Source organism: Trematomus bernacchii, unplaced genomic scaffold (genome assembly GCF_902827165.1).
Source record: "Trematomus bernacchii unplaced genomic scaffold, fTreBer1.1, whole genome shotgun sequence".
Lineage (NCBI taxonomy): Eukaryota > Metazoa > Chordata > Actinopteri > Perciformes > Nototheniidae > Trematomus > Trematomus bernacchii.
The window spans coordinates 4,433,019-4,454,265 of NW_022988007.1; the positions used below are offsets into that span (position 1 = coordinate 4,433,019).

Genomic DNA, 21,247 nt, shown 5'->3' on the forward strand with positions numbered 1-21,247 from the left:
CTTAAAATCTATTGAAATTGTGAAATGCTGCACATTATGTTCAGCCTGGTATTAGGAGAATGAGGAACAGTAGAGTGATCGTTAGGTAAGAGGAAATGAACGACACTTAGATCGCAAGAGACATCTATTAAAGGGACACAGCTAGTCACTGACAATGTGTTAGTTTCACTCACACACACACTGAAGCAAACATACACACACACAGTGGAGCATTTCCCTTTTATCATATTTAATACAGATGTGTACAGTGTTCTCAAAACAAAACAAGTTTGCAGTTGTTCTTTCATTGCTACCACAGGACCAGGAGGAAATGAATGCTATGTCACATGCAGACAGATAAAGGAGGAGATGTGAAAGTAACAATAAAACAAAATGTGCCGAAGACGAGAACAGGAAGAGAAAAAAGCCCTGTCTAGGAAATGAAAATACAAAGGCAGAAGTGCAAGTGAGAGCAATTGAGGTGTGCGGGATTGAGAGGGAGGATTACATTTCATGAGAAGAAGCAAATTGTTGAAAAGCAAGTGAAACTTTGGATACTGACTACAGCTACACTATGGGGTGAGTCTTAAAACGGTGATAATGTTAGTCCAATCGAAGCTGTGCTTTTGGGTTAGGTTTTTGTTACAGAACGCATCATGCGTAGCTAAAAACCTCCAGAACCGAAGCTTCCTATCTGCTTAAAACCCTCTTCGTTCCAACCAAATTTCCTGCTATATTTCTGGAGTACATAGCAGAATAGTTTTTAACAAATTGTGTTTAGCTAGTATGTATCTGTCACCATCACCCAGCACTAAGGAACAAATGACATCAATCCTTAGCAATTACTGTATCACATGCATTAATATTAATATACACATTTATAATTGTATCTATATAATAATATAGTACAGTGCTACAAACCATAGGTGCAATGATTTGTGGATTGGGTAAAAGGTGTATTAATGCACTTAGCTGTTCTGGTAGTTTATTTGCATTTTTGTTTTGATCATGTTTCATTGTTATTGATCATTCAATCACTTTTTCCTTTCTTATTTGACTTTTGACTCTGTTCTGAGATGCTTTAACAATTGATTCCCCCGGTAAGGTATACATAACGTTTTTAAGAAAGAAATAGTAGTCCATATTAGGTAGCATCGTGCCGAACACAGGAAGTTGTCAAATCATAAAAAACATTTTGGCAGGAAGTCAATATTTCCCACAGGCTACAGACTTTGCAAAACAAGTTAACTCAAACATAACTCATAGTCATAATGATTCAGACTGTAAAGTAATGAAATAAGTGTAAAAGGAATATTCTATGACAAATGGGCAAAATCATAGAGGTGCTTTAAAAGAAGAGGTTTGATGTCACTTTTTTGTAAAATTATAAATGATGTGTCTTTCCCTGTAACGCTTCTTTATATTCAAGGCAATACATTTCACTGCACTGATTTGATAGTTATTGTTGCTGATTTAGATTTAAAAATATACATTTAAAGGTTTAAAATATGTATTAATACAGATTACATTATGTATTATACTTGTACTATACTATACAATGTCAGCAGCTCATATGACTTGACCATTTTTTTTAAATGTGCACAACATCAATGTTCTTGTCTGGTGTTCGAATTATACCTGCTTATTATATATATCCTTACATATTGAGTGAGAAGAAGTTACACCATACACAGTGCAGTGCCCTCCACACAAATATTAGAGACTGAATATGAATATTCACGCATTACCGCTTCAAAACCAGGTGTCCATATCTACATTACTGCCACAACACTACACATTTGTTTTCCTCCACATTCAGCAACCTTATGTTCTTTACTAATGAGCATGAGCAGCATGTCATCATTTTTCATAATTTCTCCTCCCCAAAGTGAGTCTAGTATCTGCCAAGTAAGAGCAACAGTCATGCTGTATGATGATGTCCACAAGCGATGGGTGCCAGCGGGATCTGAGGCTCCTTCCATCAGCCGAGTCCACATCTATCATCACCCTGGGGCTAATACCTTCAGAGTGGTGGGACGCAAACTGCAGGCTGACCAGCAGGTACAGCACACCCTGAGGGAACAACTCACTTGGAAAACAATAGAATGCAAACTCAGCTGTAATTCCAGTTTAGCTCAGTTTCACCAAGTTCAATGAAAATATTTCAAGTTTGCCTGCTTAAAACACAGCATAACCTATTCAACATTAGCCTCACTTCTCCTGAGCTCATAATTGAATTTGGTCTATCTATGCCAGGGGTGCCCAACCAGTCTCCCCGCGATCGACCGGTCGATCGCGGGGAGATTCCCAGTCGATCGCGAGATGTGTCTAAAAATAGAACAACAATATTCTGTTTTATCGTTAATGTCCTATAACATAATCTTCCTGTGCCAGAATAATGCACTTGAACGCATCAAAGCTTTGTGATTGGCCGGCGTGACCCCATGTGTCGGGGCGTGGCTGGTGGGCAGTGGGCACTAGTTATCTGACGTTGTCCGTGTCAACAGGAGTGACAGTCCGCACACACAAGACCGCAATTATGGCAGAAGCAAAAAAGCCCAAAATATATCATTTTCACTCCGAGTGGGAGGATGATTATTTTTGTATCTATTCCAATTCAAAGTCCATCTGTCTCATCTGCAATGCGAGCGTGGCTTTACCGAAGAAGGGCCATTTAGGAGCGGCATTTCAAAACAGTGCACAAACGCTACGAGACGGGATTCCCTCCTAATTCTGCCCTACGCTCCCAAAAGGTGAGGGACCTGAAAGGACAGCTAAATGCACAGCAGTCCATTTTCACCAGGCCCAACAACAAGAGCAAGGCTGCTACCATAGCATCTTATCGTGTCAGTCACGTTCTTGCCAAACACATGAAGTCTTTCAAAGACGGCGAAGTTGTGAAAGAAGCATTCCTGGAGGCTGCCGACGCGCTTTTTGGGGACAGTAAAAATAACAGTAGCATTTCAACAGGTTTTTGATATAATAAAAACTCAAGTTAGATACCGTTATTAAACAGCTGTAAGTTTGAGTTTGTTTGAACTTATTCATTATAATTATTGTACAAAATGGTATAAGAATGCAAACATTAAGATCTGTTCTGTTTAAATTGATTATAGTCTATTATCAATTCAGGTTAAGAAACTAGTGTTGCTTGCATCCTATTTTAAAGGCATTTCTTTTTATACTCTACTAAAATGCAACAAAAAAAGGGTTTGATTCTGTTAATTTTGTCTTTTTTATTGCACTTTGGCAGCAGATTCCTGTGTAGCTTCAGATCCGAGTTGTTTTATGAGTAAGCCTAATTTATACTTTTGTAGCAACACTATTTTTTTATAATGGCAAAGAAAGGGTTCAGAGTCTTTTCTTTTTTTCCTGTGTCATATGTGTCAGCACTGTTTTTTGTCTCTTGAGTTACCGTGGCTGTTGGGGGAGGTTACTTCCTGGTTCAGCAAAGGGTGTGGCCGAGCGCTGAGGACTTATAAATACTGCAAGGAGCCAATTGGGACAGATTGGGACAAACCACCTGCTTCCATGTTAAAGGGGGGATTTGGGTTTTTGTCAGTGTCCTTTGTATATTCTGTTACTATTAATTATCCCTTGGTTTCAACTTGGTTTGGCCAAGCCACTATATACAGGTGCATCTCAATAAATTAGAATATCGTGGAAAAGTTAATTTATTTCATTAATTCAATTCAAAAAGTGAAACTCATATATTATATGGATTCACTACACACAAAGTGAAATATTTCAAGGCTTTATTTTTTGTAAATCTTAATGATTACGGCTTGCAGCTAATGAAAACCCCAAAATCATTATCTAAGAAGCCGGAAGCACCACAGTTGTAGTTCTTCCGGTTTGCAAAGACATAGGGTCTTAAAAATATATATCTACTAAGTATATAAAATATATAGTATAGACAAACTAGTAATTACACTGCATCAAGATTATGTATATTAAAGGTGGGGTACGTAAATTTGAGAAACCGGCTCGAGATACACTTTTTGTTATATTCCATGGAATGCTCTTAACATCCCGATAGCAATGAATATCTTAAGTGCTTTGAAAAAAAATCCATAAAAAAATGTCATCTGTGGAAGCCGTAGTACTGTAAAAAGCACGACCAATCATTTTAGCCGGCCCGGCTAAAATAACTGGATGGCCTACCTGCCTGTCAGCCTTCCATCTGTGCACAAACTTATCTCGTGCCCTCATTGGTCATGTGCGCGTTCGTGTGTGTTGGAGGAGGGGCTCTGTAAGGAATTACCAAAATTACCTACCCCACCTTTAAGAAAAAGATGTTGGTTTATTTAAGATATTTCTAGATATTCTAGAAATGGCGTTTTTTGGTTGGTTCTTTCTTTTTTGGTTACTGTGATCTTCTACAGAACATTGTTGGCTACTGTGATCTTCTACAGTACATTGTTGGTTACTGTGATCTTCTACAGTACATTGTTGGTTACTGTGATCTTCTACAGTACATTGTTGGTTACTGTGAATATCTGCAGTACATTGTTGGTTACTGTGATTATCTACAGTACATTGTTGGTTACTGTGATCTTCTACAGTACATTGTTGGTTACTGTGAATATCTGCAGTACATTGTTGGTTACTGTGATTATCTACAGTACATTGTTGGTTACTGTGATCTTCTACAGTACATTGTTGGTTACTGTGAATATCTGCAGTACATTGTTGGTTACTGTGATTATCTACAGTACATTGTTGGTTACTGTGATCTTCTACAGTACATTGTTGGTTACTATGAATATCTACAGTACATTGTTGGTTACTGTGATTGTATACAGTACTTTGTTGGTTACTGTGATTTTCTACAGTTGGGACGTTACAACTGCTATTTCTACAGTAACTCCAGGGTTGCTGTAATTTTTGGTTGGAAACACGGTATTATACTCTAAAATGGTATACAGTAATTTACTGTGCACAAACACTGTAAATAACTGTGGATTTCACAGCCATTTTTTACAGTGTAGCTCTTGGTTCAAAAAAGGTTGGGCACCCCTGATCTATGCAATACATCCATGCCAGCAGCTAACCCTATTCAATAGAAATAAGAAGTCAAAGCTTGTTCCCATACTTTTGTAGTTTTTAGTTTTGTTGAGATGTGGCTTCTTCAGCCTGCTCTCACATCTCACACCAGACATGGCGTACTGTCAGAGGTTGCTTAAAGACTCAGTCTTAAGGTTGATTGGATGATTGTATGTCCCTGCGATCAGATGGGAAATGAATTAATGTGCTCCTTTTGTCCAATACAGTGTCACCACTGGAGGCCAGACAGCTGATCAGAATCAGGTAATGAGTCACTAAATAAAAGCATGCTGGTAACCTGGTTCTGGTCTCCTTGCAGTAGTCTGGGTCCTGAGAGGGAGATCCACTGACACAAAGCAGCCTCAAGAAATAAAGGACGGCTGTATTGTTTATGTTACTTTGTGGAATACCTCAGTTTCTGCCACCCGGCTATTTTTAATAAACTTTGTTGTTTTTAAGCACCACTATCAGAATGGAAGGAGGCTGCTCCGTGTCAGTGGATCTCCCTACCAGCATGCTTTTATTTAGTGACTCTTTACCTGGTTCTGATCAGCTGAGCCACTCTAACCACACCCCGCTGCCACAATAACATTACCTAAACTTTGAGGTGTCATAATCTGTATAAACTGACAGATACATCATACATCTGAGTCAAATTAGTTTGCATAACTCTTAATGTGTAAGGTGTTTGTGACAAACTGAGCTAAGACCCCCAAGCTCTCAAATCCTTCCTCTCTGTTAGGTGGTGATCAACTGTCCTATTGTCAAAGGGATAAAGTACAACCAAGCCACTCCAAACTTCCATCAGTGGCGGGATCCCAAACACGTGTGGGGGTTGAACTTTGGCAGTAAGGAAGATGCTGCTCTTTTTGCCGACTCCATGATGCATGCATTGCAGGCTCTTCATTCTCCAGCAGGCACAGGTAGAGCAACAGGAAGAGTTCAGCAGGAAGGGCAGGGTGTTACTGTAGCAGTCATGCTGTTATCTGTGTAGCCGCTATGTGTATAGCATAAATGATATTCAAAGCCTGATTGTGTCTTATAAAGGGAACACACTGATTGAAATAATAAACAGGTCATCACTGCATTTTACAATTGTTTTGCATTTTGCTATAGTCCTGCTGCTGTGTGTTGAAAATGTGATATTGCACTGACATATGGTTTGAAATAATAATAATAATGTATTAATTCCAGTGAGTGACAAATTACTTCATCGCTTGATTTTTTACATACAAAAGGAAACCACTACATTGTATATGATGAATGTATACTATCAAAATGAACGTAAGGTTACTAGTTAGGTTATTTTCTCTCTCTACTACAACCTTGTTTTCATCTACTGTGTTCTTTTGAAAAGTGTTGATTTAGAGGAGAACACTTATTCGTTACAAATAACAATGTTTCTGCTTAGGCCCGGCTCAGAACGGACCCTCTTCACAGGAGCTGGAGGAGCATACAGGGTACTATTTCCTATAAATCATATATATCAGTGATTGTCATCATGCTTATTTATTCCTTTTTTAACATTTGAGATCATTTTCCAAAAGTATGAAGTTTCTGTCCGATTTCTTTTATCAATCCACAGTCAAAGAGATATTCAGTTCACTATGATAAACTGATAATCCCCACATTCGAGAAGCTGGCACCATAGGCGCTTGTACTAAAATCTCCCAGAACTAAATGATATTGTTATGGATTTAACTCAGCTGAAAGAGAAGCAACACTTAAATATGACACAATTTTTAGAAACTGCTGGGTTTTCACACCAACATTAGAATGTGTCCACGTCTGTCCAGGGCCGAGTGTCAGAGGCAGGAGAAGGAGACCACTGCCCCTGCTGCTCCTCCTGCCCCTGCCACCACTCCACCCTCCCCCCCTGGACCCCCACCACCTCCGGGCCCACCACCACCAACTCCTGCTGGGGGAGTGGTCCCACCTGCACCACCACCGCCCCCTTCAGGAGGAAGTGGGGGTGGAAACAATCTGGCGACAGCTCTGTCAGGAGCCAAACTGCGTAAAACTGTGAAGGTAAAGAACTTACAATCTCTCTTGAAGTACTCCACCAATGCAATCACCATGAGGGAGAGCAATGTATCATACTGTATCAAAAGATGCAGCTTGGCATAAGTGAAGGATGACTCTAGTTTCGCACAATTGACAGACTGTAAGCTGATCAATTAACCAAAGTCCTGAACATGACTGAAGTTGTTTTTGTGTATCCAGGATGAGGGAGGAGCAGCAACATCAGCATCCTCCTCTGGGGGAGGTGGAGGAGCTGGTCTAATGGGAGAAATGAGTGCCATCCTTGCTAGGAGGTAAGTTATTACTTAGGAGACATAAAAGACAGTTATCCTCTAAGTGATGATAATAAAATTATCTTAAATAGGAGGAAAGCTTCTGATAATCCTGCTGCAAAACAACCTGAGAATGTAAGTCTCCTGATTTTTCTCACTATTCTACAAGGGTTGTAGAAGGAGCCATACACTTTTAGGCATGAGTTTGTTTGTAAGAAATGTTTGCTACATTTATGTGCTTGCCTGCAGGAGGATACCCCAAAGTTCTCAGAACCGGGAGGTGAGTAGTGCCACACACCCATATATATATAATAAATCCATCACATAAATATGACTTTTCATTTCATCTTCTTGCTATGTACCGTATTAATACATCTTTCATCAGAAATCGACGGAAAGTCCAAAGAAAAATATGCTACAATTCCAAGGTAAGCCCCTGATTCATTAGGTTCTCATTATCCACGTGACTCATCATTACGTTATGTTTACCAAGCACCTTTCATCTGCTTTAGCTATCCTTATAATTAAAAACCCAATCAGCCTTAAAGGATCGGCATGTTTTTGCAGGCCCAAATCCTTAAGCAGCAATCAAAAGGACTCCAGCCCCAGCTCCTCCGCTAATCCCTCTTCTAACTCAGCCACTTCCCCAGGGTCCAGTTCAGAGGTCGCGTTAACCGAATATTTTCCGTCTATGACGGAATTTTTCCAAGAATGACGGGAAAATCTGAAAGCAGTCCGTCATTTTGACAGATTAGAACACAACTCGGAACAGCGCCAAAATGTCCACCAGCGGCCCACATTAAATTACATCCTTAGTGGCCAGGTCGACTGAGGGAGAATGTGTATAAATATATATATATATACATTTTCATAACAAAACAATGGGGTTGCTAGGCGCCGTTGCTAGGCGCCGCCCCTGCCTCGTTGTTTAACCGGCTTTAGCAATCGCAAAATGTTACGGCAGCTGAGTGTCCGAAGCTTTTTTAATAAGCCCAGTAATTGTGATGGTGTGGATAAACGAGGTGAAAAAAGAGGGATTGATGCAGTGGAGGATGAAGGACAAGCCAGTAAGACTAAAACTGACAACGTTCAGCCAGCAGCAGAGGGACAAGCAAGTGGCAAGGAGTTGAAGCAGGAGTACTGGGTTCAGTGGGAGCAAGAGTTTAAGTGGCTGAGGAGGGAAGATGGCAAAATGTTCTGCGACATCTGTAGAAAAGCTAAGATGAGTAACGGATTTGTCCGAGGGTGCACGACGATGCAGAAATCAGCGCTGAATGATCACAAAAGTAGCCATAGCCACATCGAAGCTTCAAGGGTGGTCAACCAGAGCGTGGCAATGGTAAAGCATGTGGAGAAATCGCAGGTTGCCTGTAACGAGGCATTAAAAACACAATTACGACTGTTAATAACATATACACATACTACAAGAATTCCCCCATTCGAACACACCGACTAAATGAACTCCAAAACGAAATGCAGGAACACGACCTGCTGAGCCTAAAACAACCATCAGCTACACGCTGGCTGTCGCTGGAGAGGGCAGTTAAGGGCATACGTGCCAACTGGGTTGCTCTGGTGTTGGAGTTGCAGGAGGAGGAAGCTGACAAAGACTGTCCGGTCGCTAAGGGGATTAGAAAGCGCCTCCAAACGCTCATGTTCCCTGCCTTGACTCACCTGCTGACTGACGTATTGGCCGTGGTGAACCGCATGAACCTCACATTCCAAAAAGAAGATGTCAACATCTCCTCCATCCAGCCCGTCGTGAACATGACCCTTGCCAGCCTCGAGGACTTGATGAATGGGCCAGGTGAGGCGGAGACCACATTTAACAAGGCTTTACAAGACGGCAACTTCTGTGGCATCACGCTCACCCAGGCAGACGCTCAGACCTTTTCACGTGTGCGCACAGACTACATCGCGGAGGTTACTAAATCCATCAAAAAAAGATTTCCTTCGGAGCATGTAGGCATCATCGCTGATCTCGACACCGTGATCAATGCATCTCGCTATCCGGGTGCTGACAGCGCGTTAAAGAGCTACGGACTGGAGGCCTTGGAGCGCGTCTGTGACAACTACGGGTCACAAAGGGATGCAGCTGCGCCACTGGTGCAGAAGGAGCGCATGCTGAGGGATTACCTCCCAGTGAAGCGAGTGCTTGCAGGATCGGGAAATCCCTCGTTCAGAGTCTTGCCGATTTCTGATCACTTCCCTGGGAGAAATGTTTCCCGACTACAAAACGTTGGCTGAAGTGCCGCTGGTAATTCCAGTCTCCAGCGTAGCAGCAGAGCGCGGGTTCAGCCTTCAGAACAACATCAAAACGGCCATGAGAAGTCGTCTGTCCGAGGCAAAGACCCAACGCTTAATGACAATCGCCTCTGCAGCAATCTCCCTTGATGCATTTGACTACGCACTAGCGAGCACCCAGTTTAAATCCATGCGGCCCAGGAGGAAGGTCTGAGTTCAGGCTAGGCTACAGCAGGTCAATTGAGTTGTTCTTGTAAATGTTTTGTTCATATTTTAATTGTAATTGTCTCATTTCAAACAATGGCATTGTTCATATTTGCCTGTTTAGGACAATGGTCGCGGTGTTTTAGTGGCCTCTGCCCCCCTCTGCTGTGCTGTCAGTGCAGGAAAAAATAAATCATTCATATTCGTGTTGACATGAAAAGTGACCGCACGGTCGGTGTCTGTTCATCTTTTTTCACACATACACAAATACACACGTTACCAAATAAGTGAGTGAGAGTGAGAGTGACGCATAGCCAAAACCTGAAGCTGCGATACTCTGGTGGCTACAATTAGCAGCTAATATTATTAAATGAATAAATAAAAAAATAAAATGATGGGTAATAATGGATTATGACGGAAATATTATGATCCTGTCCGTCAAAATGACGGACAACGAAAAAGTCTAATGCAACCACTGGTCCAGTTATCAGTCTCCCTGTCACGAGTGTTCTCTCCTCTGCCAAACTGCTACTTCTCTCACTCTCTGCTTCGTATGATGACTAGAGCCAGTGAAAAACTCTGTTTTATATTAGAGGTGTTGTGCTTGCAAATGACTCACTACAAAAAAAGCACCCCTTTTCTGTGTGAGGCTATTATAGCATGAGACTGAAACTTGTGTCTGAGCCGTCTGGTGACAGTTTTCTGCTCCACAATATGTTCCATGGTAGTGCCTGTAAATGCATTACTAGATGTCTTTATTGACAGCATGAACATGAACTGGGGGAGGGTTTGCTCATACAAACACCAGAGTGGTAATTAGTATTAGCATTAATCGAACAAAGTAATGGGTAAACAAATTGTTGTAGAAAGAAAGTCATTACCCTACAGTACCACAAACTCAAGTCAAATTATAGGATTATATTGATATTTATTATATAGAACATTCAAATGAAGTGGTTGCTCAACCTGCTCCTTGAAGTGCTTTTGTACTTTCTGATTAAAAGTGTCCGCTTCTCAGTGTCAGTTCTTTCAATAGTCTGTTTCGGCTAAGGGTAAAAATGCGTCTTTATATTTTAGAATGAAGGTGGGGAAAAATAACTCGGATGGCACCGGAAATGATATTGAAGGAATCAAACAGGTTGGTTGCTCTATTGAAAGGATCATCAAGGAAATGTGTTGACTTTTTTATAATCAACAAAATACTAATAACTTATGTTGTAATATTCTACATTTTTACAAAAAACAACAGGATTTGCAAGCAACAATAACCTTTGTTCAGGATGCCACTCTTGTGCCATGTTAACGAATATAGCTTTCAGACCATTTACTGAAATACTGATGATTTTCTAGGATTTGTCAACTACAACTTTTTTAATACCAAGGTTTTAAGTTATTGCATACATCTGTGTGTTTGAAGGAAATTATTGAAGAAGTGAAAAAAGAACTTCAAAAAGTCAAGGAGGAGATTATCACAGGTAGGCTATTGCATGCCATCAGTCGTTGTCTATACTATCAATATTCACTGAAATATTTTGTGTAATTCCTGTATATTACTTCTGTTTCTCTTCCAGCTCTGATGCAGGAGCTGCAAAAGGTCGAAGACTAAAAGATCCCAAAAACTATAACAAATATTTGTAATGTTTTGCCATTCAATGCTTGCAATTAATATATTTAAACATGTTAAAAAGAGGCAAAATATCAATGCCAATTTATTCATCACTATTTATCATTTTGTCGTTGTATAGTTTTGAGCATGACCATAACTGGATTTATATAACCAACCTACCAGTAAAATAATTAATAATGGATATTTATCAAAAAGCTTTAGCCTGTCCAGAGGCGTACGTCAAGGGTGTCCACTGTCTCCATATCTGTTTCTATTATGCATTGAAATTCTTGCTATCAGAATTAGAAACAATTCATGTATAACAGGCTTAAGATCAAATTGTATTGAAACAAAAGTAACATTATATGCAGATGATGCAACTTTCTTTCTACAGCCTGAAAAAACTTAATTAGATGCCCTCATAGTTGATTTAAATAACTTTTCAAAATTAGCTGGGCTAAGGCCTAATTTTGATAAATGCTGTATTATGAGAATAGGAACATTAAGAGGCACAGATTTCGAGCTACAATGCTCAGCTCCAGTCAAATGGTGTAATGGTTCCAGGGCTCGACATTAACGACTGCCCGATGGCCCGAGGCAATCTAGTATTTAGCTCGGGCAATGAAGCCTCACCTGCTGGTTGCCCGATCGGGCAATCTATTATGGCAATTGTGGAGACGTGTCAGTGCCTGACAGCGGTCAAATCGGTTGGAAAACGATGAAAAAGTTGCCAAAAGTCGGTCTACCCGTCTTTCTTCTTGGACGTCGCCCAGAGTTCCCGTTAGAATATTTTTTCGCCGGTTAACATGTCCGTTAAAGTTAAATTTTGCTCAATTTGACATTTTTTAGCTCTGTTTTTGCAAGTGCATTTTGCATGATAGGTCCCCTTTAAGTAAAAATATTCATACCACACTGTAAGAATACTCTATTACAAGTGAAAATCAGGTAATGAAAATGTTACTTAAAGGGGACCTATCATGCAAAATGCACTTTTGTACGTCTTTTATACATGAATATGTGTCCCCAGTGTTCCAGGGAACTCACCAAGTGTCAGAAAACACAACCCTCTCTATTTTCCTCCATACCCAAATCTATAAAAAAGGGTCTGCAACGGATCTGATCAAAACTGATCCAGATTTGAACACTGTCCTGACGTCAGGACAGTGGCGCTACGGCTATTCTGTTTGTTTTTATATGTGTAACTAAATGTGCCGCAGGTCTCCCTTGTAAAAGAGATCGTTGATCTCAATGGGATTTTTTAACCTGGATAAATAAAGGCTACAAACAAACAAACAAACATTGGGCCAACTCCACCAATCAGGAGGAGACAGCCACGGCCATTGCCGTTCGAAAGCGCTGGAGACGCTGTAGTACATATGCCAGGCCTGTAGATGGTGCTGTTCTCACAGAATCAGCCCTTGCAAAAACAGAGCTAACATTTTTCAAATTGAGCGAAATGAGGCATGGCTAAAATGCATGATCTGTTTGGTATTTTGAAAATAAAAAAGTATAAATATGCCTTATATAGGTATGGTCCTACACTATATTATTATAATATAGCATGATAGGTCCACTTTAAGTAAAAGTATAATTAGCTAAATGCTGTTTGAGTATTACATGTAAAAAGTACCCTGTAGTAATTGTAGTAACCCTTGAGAACGTAATAGCTCAAGGATTTCTAACAATATTTACATTTTTTTGTAAATTAAAAAACAGAACCTTATACTTTATAAACTCTATATAAGATAGTGAAGCACAAAGTACAATATTTCCCTTTGATTTGTAGTGGAGTATAAAGTGCAACGAAAAGAACATTCTCAAGTACCTCAACATTCCACGACTGCTTCTGCAAACATGTGGACTTTCAAGAGAAATCTTGAGGAAATTAAGTTCAAGAAAGATTTTTGCAAACGACAGAAGCGTATTTCATCTTTGATGCGTTACTTAAGTCCATTGCATGGATGATGTCCGTGAGCAGAAGGCAGGCGTTCACCCTCATCATGCACCGCCAATCCCTCGATGGAGATGGACACGTTGGGAGGTGTGGCGTCTTCTTTTGCTGCACTTCATGCGGGACATGGATCTTCACGACACTCAGCATAGTCCTTTTTCCACGATATCTTTGCCTCCATTCTGTCAAAACATGTAAATCAGTGTTAACATACAATACTGTAAACTTTTCTGTGAATTTACTAAGACTGATTGGGTTGAATTAGCTATTTAATTTAGTGTTTAAGTAGCCATTGATTTTACATACAGACAGTTTAAACAATCCTAGGAGATTTTGGCATTCCATAAAATCCCTCTCTGCCAGCTCTCGCTCCTTAGAGCTGCCCCCTAACATTGTTGTTGACTCCACCCCTGTGTCAAATAAGACAGAGATGCTTAATTGTTTTAATAAACATTGTATTGCCTCCAGTTCCTTGTTTGACACATTATCTTTTGGTAAATCATCTCGCTCCTTCACCACCAGTCATGCCTCCAGTAGCCACACTTTCTCCTTCAACCCCTTCAATGTTGGGGAGGTTTGTAAGACTCCAAAGGGCCTAGACACCAAAAAATCAGCAGGCCCGGACGATCTCCCCCTTATTTCTTACGGCTAGCTGCAGATATTATAGCCAAACCACTGTGTCATGTTTTTAATCTTTCTATAACAAACAATGTCATTCCAGATGTTTGGAAAACTGCAAATGTTCTCCCCTTATTGAAAGGTGGTGATCCCATGGTGATGAATAATTACAGACCAATTTCCAAGCTCTCTATTTTAGCTAAAGTACTTGAAAGGCTGGTGAATTATCAAATCAAAGAATATTTAAGCTTGAACAACATTCTATCTCCTCACCAGTCAGGCTTTAGGAAGCAGCACAGTTCAGTAACGGCTGCTTTGAAAGTAGTGAATGACATTGTTGAAAGCTTGGACGCAAAGAGCTACTGTGCTGCCCTTTTTATAGACTTATCCAAGGCATTTGATACTGTGGACCATGGCATTCTATGCCAGAAGTTAGCAAGCAATGTGTAAAATTCAGCAGTCTCTCCTCAAGCTTTCTTAATGTGGGTCTTGGGACCGACCCTTTTGACTATTTATATAAATGATGTGGGTCAAATTATTGATGCCTGTGTACCTCTATATGCAGATGATACTGTTGTGTACTGTTGTGCTAGCACTGTTGCCCTTGCATTTGAACGTCTGCAGTCTGCTTTTGACACTTTTCAGTCACATCTGTTCCACCTCAGGTTGGTGTTAAATTCAGATAAGACAAAAGTCATGTTGTTTTCAAATAAGAAAAAGTTACCAACTGTTCTTCCCTGCATCATGTCTGCACAGCATAACCCCATTGAAGCTGTTAACACCGACAGATACTTAGGCAGTGTTGTAGTCAAGTCACCAATTCACGAGTCCAAGTCACTCTCGAGTCACCACTCTTCGAGTCCGAGTCCAAGTCCGAGTCACCAAGGGAGAGTCGTAGTCGAGTCCGAGTTCAAGTCCGAGTCACCCAAGGAATGTCCGAGTCGAGTCCGAGTCATCATTACCTGTGTTCGAGTCCGAGTCCAAGTCCGAGTCACCCAAGGAGTGTCCGAGTCGAGTCCGAGTCCGAGTCATCATTACTTGTGTTCGAGTCCGAGTCCAAGTCCGAGTCACCTAAGAAGAGTCCAAGTCAAGTCCGAGTCACAAGTCTTCATGTATTAATCTTCGTGGATATGTGTTGAAATGTAGCTGCTCCTCTACATTGCTTTTATCCTGTCATGTTATACTAATCTGTCTATTGAACTGCTGTGAAGCCAGTTTGGCTACAATTCTTGTAATAGGTGCTATACAAATATAAAGCTTATTACTGATATTAATATTATTATTATATATAAATAAACTATGTTTAAAATGAGTTACCTTTTAGAGAAGTGATTATATTTGTATGCCAATATTTTCCTATGGTAAAGTTTTCGTTTTGCACTTTTATTTTGATAGTAATAAGATCGGGACTCTTATTTTGAAGGAAGGTTAAATCGGTTTACTGATGAAGATTTAGCCCCAGAAAGCACATGGCTACTTAGCATGCAAAATGACGTCATTCTGCATGTTAAGTAGCCATATACTTTCGTGTTATCGGCTGAATCTTTATTTATTGATTAGCTCACATTACTCTGATGATAGTGTTCAAGACAGCCTATATGTCTGAACTCGATGTTTAGAGTAATGTGTTACGGAGCCTTCTCTTCAATATTGTTTCCACATAGAGCATTTTGCGCTGCTCTTTTCCAATGTGGAAGCAGAATGTGTGAAAGCATACAGCACAATGCGGGGTGTGTCTCTAGACATCTTTAGACTGGAATATCGGGGCCCAGTACGTGAACTCGCCTCGCAGCCGATGCACACGCCAGGATAGAGGACATCAGACTCCATAGAAAACTTGCTCGAGTCCGAGTCCGAGTCCAAGTCGGAGCGTCAATGTACAAGTCGAGGTCGAGTCCGAGTCATCATGGGGGAAAAAATGCACGAGTCCGAGTCCGAGTCCAAGTCAGCGTACGCGATAATTCACGAGTCCGAGTCCGAGTCCAAGTCATCGTGCGCGAGAATTCACGAGTCCACGTCCGAGTCGCGTCAATCAGTGCGCGAGTCCGAGTCGAGTCACGAGTCCCGAAAATCGGCACTCGAGTCCGAGTCCAGGACTCGAGTACTCCATCTCTGTACTTAGGCATCACTATAGATGAAAATCTCTGCTTCAAACCACATATTGACAATCTCTTAAGGAAACTGAAATTAAAACTGGGATTCTTTTTTAGAAATAAGGCCTGCTTCTCCACAAGTGCTAGGAAGCGGCTTGAAGCTGCCACATTTTTGCCGCTCTTGGACTACGGGGATGTTGTGTACATGAACGCCTCAGCTCACTCCCTTCATCTGCTGGACGCTGTCTACCATGGGGCTCTGAGGTTCATAACCAACTGTAAACCCCTCACACACCATTGCACGCTGTACTCTTTAGTTAACTGGACGTCACTATCAATGCGCACTGGTACAAACTCATCTATACCGCTTGGACTGCTGCCCCTCTACATATCCACTTACATATCACACAAACAGTACAGCTATAGACTACGATCTCAAAATTACATCACTCTGTCCGTCCCCTCAGTATGTACGGAGCTTGGGAAAAAAGCCATATCATATTCTGCCCCCTCGACCTGGAACACACTTCAGCAGGAACTTAAACTGACCAGTTTGATACCCATCACAGATTTTAAACTAATTTTAAAAAAGCTGGAGAAATCATCTGTGGGTGTTTGCACCTGCTATATCTGAATACTGTATGGATTTCAATTACTACTTTTTTACGATGTTGTATTTTAGTGTTGCCTCTGTGTTTAGTGTCCTGTCTGTCTGTAACGTTGTGTGGTAGTGTTACCACTGAACAGGTCTCTCTTGAAAATGAGACCTTGTGTCTCAATGAGATTTTACACCTGTATAAATAAAGGCAAAAAAAAAAAAAAACATGTTCTTTTTAAGCAGAGGGGATGGGGTAAGCTTCAAAATGTTCAAAGGGCTTAATATCATATGCACAGTTGCTACAGTGTGGATATGGGAATTTATATTAACTCTTATTTGTTACGGTCAAAGTATGACTACAAGAAAGGAAGCTCAGTTTATTAAATGTTTGCTTTTTTCCAAACAGGAAGTAAACCTGATTAAATAATTGGGTTCTACAGGCTCAAACTATCAATTCTCCTGAAAAACACATTTTGAATCAGAATATTAAACATTGAAATTGAGTAAGTTTGAAAATATATATAAATATTATACAGTAAAATTAGATTCCAATGTACTTTATCTAAATGTTAACTTAAAAACTGGAGACTGAAGAGGTTTTTCACATACTGGCAAGATGTACTTACCTTAGAGAATAGAGATATTCATGTACAAACAGAACAGCAGACACATTTTAACACAAATCAAGCAGAACATTTACCTGGTTCTCAGCTCCTCTGCAGACAGAAGCTCCTTCAGGCGGGAGGGCGGCTTCCGTCTAACTTCAACGTGGTGCTGTTTAACAGACTAAGACATGTCGATTATTGTAGCGAACACACATGACTGTAAGTACAGAAAGATACTAGAGACAAAGATTATACCTTAACTTCAATTTAACGCGCTACAGAAGGAGGCACCAACCGTTCAACTTCCCAGTAGTCTTCCTGGATCACCCCTCTGGCCGCATCACAGACTGGCCCACAGAGCAGTGTCCATGGCAGTGAATGTGACATACCCTTTTTTTAGGAATCTGGTGCCGCTATCTGTCTCAGTGTACACAGGAAATTAAAGCACACATATGCATCACACACAGTCGGATGCATGTGAGTGAACTGACTTGACTCCCACAGTAAAGGAAAACTCAGTGTGGCGACACACTGCTAACTACCGAGCAGGATTTGAAAATGTAGCGCGAACACCACCAACAAAAAAACTCTTCTGAACTACTAGTGCGGTGCCCCACTGCCACATGTTTTATTCAAAATGGTGAATTTCGCCAACTGTTAACTAATTTGAAGCAACTACTAAACCACTAAGTATTACATGTTGTGTGTGCCTCGTCCATCACAGCAGGCTAAATTAGCTAGCACGCTAACTAGCTAAATTGCTAAGCTGAAACACTGACGTTAGCTAACATTTGTTTGATATCCACATTAAGCTGACAAGCTAACGGGGATGTACAGAGTTAATAAAGTACAAGCATATACTTACATGATTCAAAATCCACGAGTATTCATATTAGACAAGGGGCCATGCGCCCTTCTCTTCAACTGGAACCGTCTGCTTTTTTTCAAATGTCTGTACTGTGCGCAAACTCCTCTGACGTCATCGGGGGCGTCGCCCACCTTTACTCACATTGCCCTGTACATTTTACTAGCTTTTCACAGGTTGTAGGTCAACACATTACTTTACTTAACATTTACTTGGTGCTATGATTTAAATGTACTTATCAAAATGAAGATACAAAATTACTTGCAAATTCAAGTAACACATTAAATAAAAGGAGAGATTTTGAGTAAAAGAAAATTGTTAGTAATTTCTTGTATAATTTAAACACATAATCATAATATTATTTACTAAATACATCCCTTCTTACTTTTAATTTCAATATTTGTTTTCCTTGAACTGAAAAATGTATAATATATCATTCCAGGTCCTCAAACCTTACATCTGCAGCCTCGAGAGCAACATTGAGAGGAGGTTCCAGCATATTGAAGTGCTGGGGGCCTTCAGTGTCCTGGGTCCAAAGGCAGTTACCTCAAATGAAGTAACCAACATTTCAATGTTGCAGACCCTTACTAAAAAAGTAATCCCAGGGCAGGATGCCACAGTTATACAAGAGTGGACCTCGTACAAGCAGCATGTTCTCGTAGGATAATTTAAGGTTGGTAAATTACCTGAATTAATATGAACTGAATTGATTTCTGTCTCATCTGTCTTTACGGTTGGAATTGCTTGTTTTGACATCTGTAAATGTTTCAATTATACTGTATGCTCGTTTGCCATGCCTTTCTCTGAAGGACAATACAAAAGCTGAGCTCATGCAGCTCCTGGCCAGTGAGAAGGACGAATGGGCAGAAATAAACCCAAACCTCTGCCTTCTATCTTCAGCGGGGCTGGTCATCCCCCCATGTCATTTCTGTATAGTTCATGTAAAGCCAACTGTCTGTTTTTCAGGTGAAAACTGACCTAAGAAACCGACTAAAAGGGGAGCACCTGGCTGCATGTCTGCGGATAGCAGTTAATGGACCAGCACCAGAGCCTGCCCTTATCCTTGGCTGTAGCTGCAGCGTACCAGATGGTGATGGAGGAGGTGAGGATAGACTCGATGATGGAGGTGTAGAAGTTCACCATCATCGTATTTGGCAGGTTGAATTTATTCAGCTGCCTCAGGAATAACATCCTCTGCTGGGCTTTTTTGATGAGGGAGCAGATGTTCTGCTCCCATTTGAGGTCCTGGGCGATGATGGTGCCCAGGAAGCGGAAAGACTTCACATCAGTTACTGGGGAGTCACACAGAGTGATGGGGGCGGGTGGGGCTGCGTTCATCCTAAAGTCCACAACCATCTCCACTGTCTTGAGAGCATTAAGCTCCAGGTGGTTGTCCCTGCACCAGGTCACCAGATGGTCCATTTCCCACCTTTAAGCAGACTCGTCTCCACCATAGATGAGTCTGATGAGCGTGGTGTCGTCTGAACTTCAGGAGCTTGACAGACTGGTGACTGGAGGTGCAGCTGTTGGTGTACAGGGAGAAGAGCAGAGGGGAAAGAACGCAGCCTTGAGGGGAACCAGTGCTGATGGTCCGAGGCGTGTTTCCCCTGTCAGACAGGAAGTCTGTGATCCACATGCAGATGGAGTCGGGCACGTGCAGCTGGGAGAGCTTGTCCTGCAGCAGAGCCGGGATGATGGTGTTGAAGGCAGAGCTGAAGTCCACAAACAGGATCCTGGCGTAGGTTCCTGCTGTATCCAGGTGCTGGAGGAGGAAGTGAAGGGCCATGTTGACAGCATCATCTACAGCAGGGTTGCCAACTTTGGGTACCTGGCTGGAGTGAGATTTTGATATCATGGGTTTAATTCGGTTTAATTACACATATGCGCACGAAATGACTGCTATCGTGTCAGCAGCGGGACCTTAGCATATATATAGGATATATATACAATATATACAAATACACAATAATGGACACAGACTATAAAGGGCACACAGTTTCATTCACTAAGGAAAGTCAAACATGTTTGTTTCCACTGTTTTATTGTGTGCCTGTCGCGATAAGCAATTAATTGACTTATCGTACGATAAATAAAAATGAACTCGATAACTTTTCTGACCTCGATAAATTGCCATTTACATGAGGATGTGACAAGCAGTTTGAAAGGATGTACTTGAATTATTATTATATATTATCATTATGTCAGTGGTCTAAAATGGTCATACAACGGTGCCGACAATATTATCGTTTATCGCAATAATTTCCGGGAAAATGTATCCAACAAAATTAATTATCGTGAGAGGCCTATACATGCAACACACACACACAAACAAATCTACAGACTTACTCCAAACCGCCAAATATATTAATTAACACACTCTCACTCTCATACTCTTTGACTCTATTTTGGCCTAGTAGAACAATAAGCAGCAGACTTTTACTTGTTTACCATTTCTACTGGATCTTAGATCTGCGCATGCGCTCCAGAGTATTTTTGTTGGGTAATCTATGGTAGGGCTAACCCTTGTGGTGGGGCTCAAGTCAGTATTTGCAATGTAATTACATACACGCTCCCCCCGACAGTGAAACGCCACGCGTGAGGTTTAGATTATTTCCCTGTCTCAATCCAAATTGAACTGTATGAAATAAAAAGGCACATTTGTCTTGTAGTAAATAAAAAGGGCGACCTGGAGCCAATCCTGCAATTTCCCCACAGGTGAAAGAGTTGACATGCTGAAAACCCAACCCCTGCAGGAGGGTCTGGGGGGATTCTCCCCCAGGAGATTTTTTAAAATACTAACATAAAATACACATTCTGGTACTCTCTTGAGAAGAAAAATAAATAAATCTATTACTACACATTTAAAAAAATGAATGCCATATTAGTTTTTTGTTACTTTGTTCTGAAAGCTGAACCTGCTGCAGCAGTGCTGCTCCTCACAGACAGAAGAGGGAAGAGGCTGTGTGACTTACTTTACATTGTGGATAAGGGTGGATAGCCCCCATTGTTCTGTGTGTCAAAATGAAAGACAGCCCACACACCTATCAATCATCAAACCGTGGGGTCTTATTTCATTACGTGTTGATTTCTATCAACACGTAATGTTGTATCGATGTATATAGAGATGTACTACCGCAAAAGTAT

At 40.9% G+C, this 21,247-nt stretch overlaps 1 protein-coding gene across 2 annotated transcripts; it reads left to right on the forward strand.

The window, feature by feature from the left end:
- The first annotated feature begins 201 nt into the window (after positions 1–201).
- On the forward strand, positions 202–12,392 carry LOC117472181 (vasodilator-stimulated phosphoprotein-like). 2 transcript variants are annotated; one of them, XM_034117339.1, is made up of 12 exons: positions 202–558; positions 1,869–2,040; positions 5,768–5,948; positions 6,437–6,485; positions 6,822–7,053; positions 7,249–7,340; positions 7,412–7,454; positions 7,569–7,599; positions 7,705–7,747; positions 10,845–10,905; positions 11,185–11,242; positions 11,339–12,392. In XM_034117339.1, the coding sequence occupies exons 1-12, from the start codon at positions 554–556 to the stop codon at positions 11,371–11,373; spliced, it is 1,002 nt and encodes a 333-aa protein (XP_033973230.1). In that variant the 5' UTR covers positions 202–553; the 3' UTR covers positions 11,374–12,392. The 2 variants fall into 2 exon arrangements, with proteins under 2 accessions (XP_033973230.1, XP_033973231.1); XM_034117340.1 differs by lacking the exon at positions 10,845–10,905.
- The last annotated feature ends 8,855 nt before the right edge of the window (positions 12,393–21,247 follow it).

Coding starts and splice junctions, on each gene's coding strand:
- LOC117472181 (XM_034117339.1), top strand. Junction 2,041..5,767: donor AACTGCAGGCTGACCAGCAG/GTACAGCACACC, acceptor CCTCTCTGTTAG/GTGGTGATCAACTGTCCTAT. Junction 6,486..6,821: donor GAGCTGGAGGAGCATACAGG/GTACTATTTCCT, acceptor ACGTCTGTCCAG/GGCCGAGTGTCAGAGGCAGG.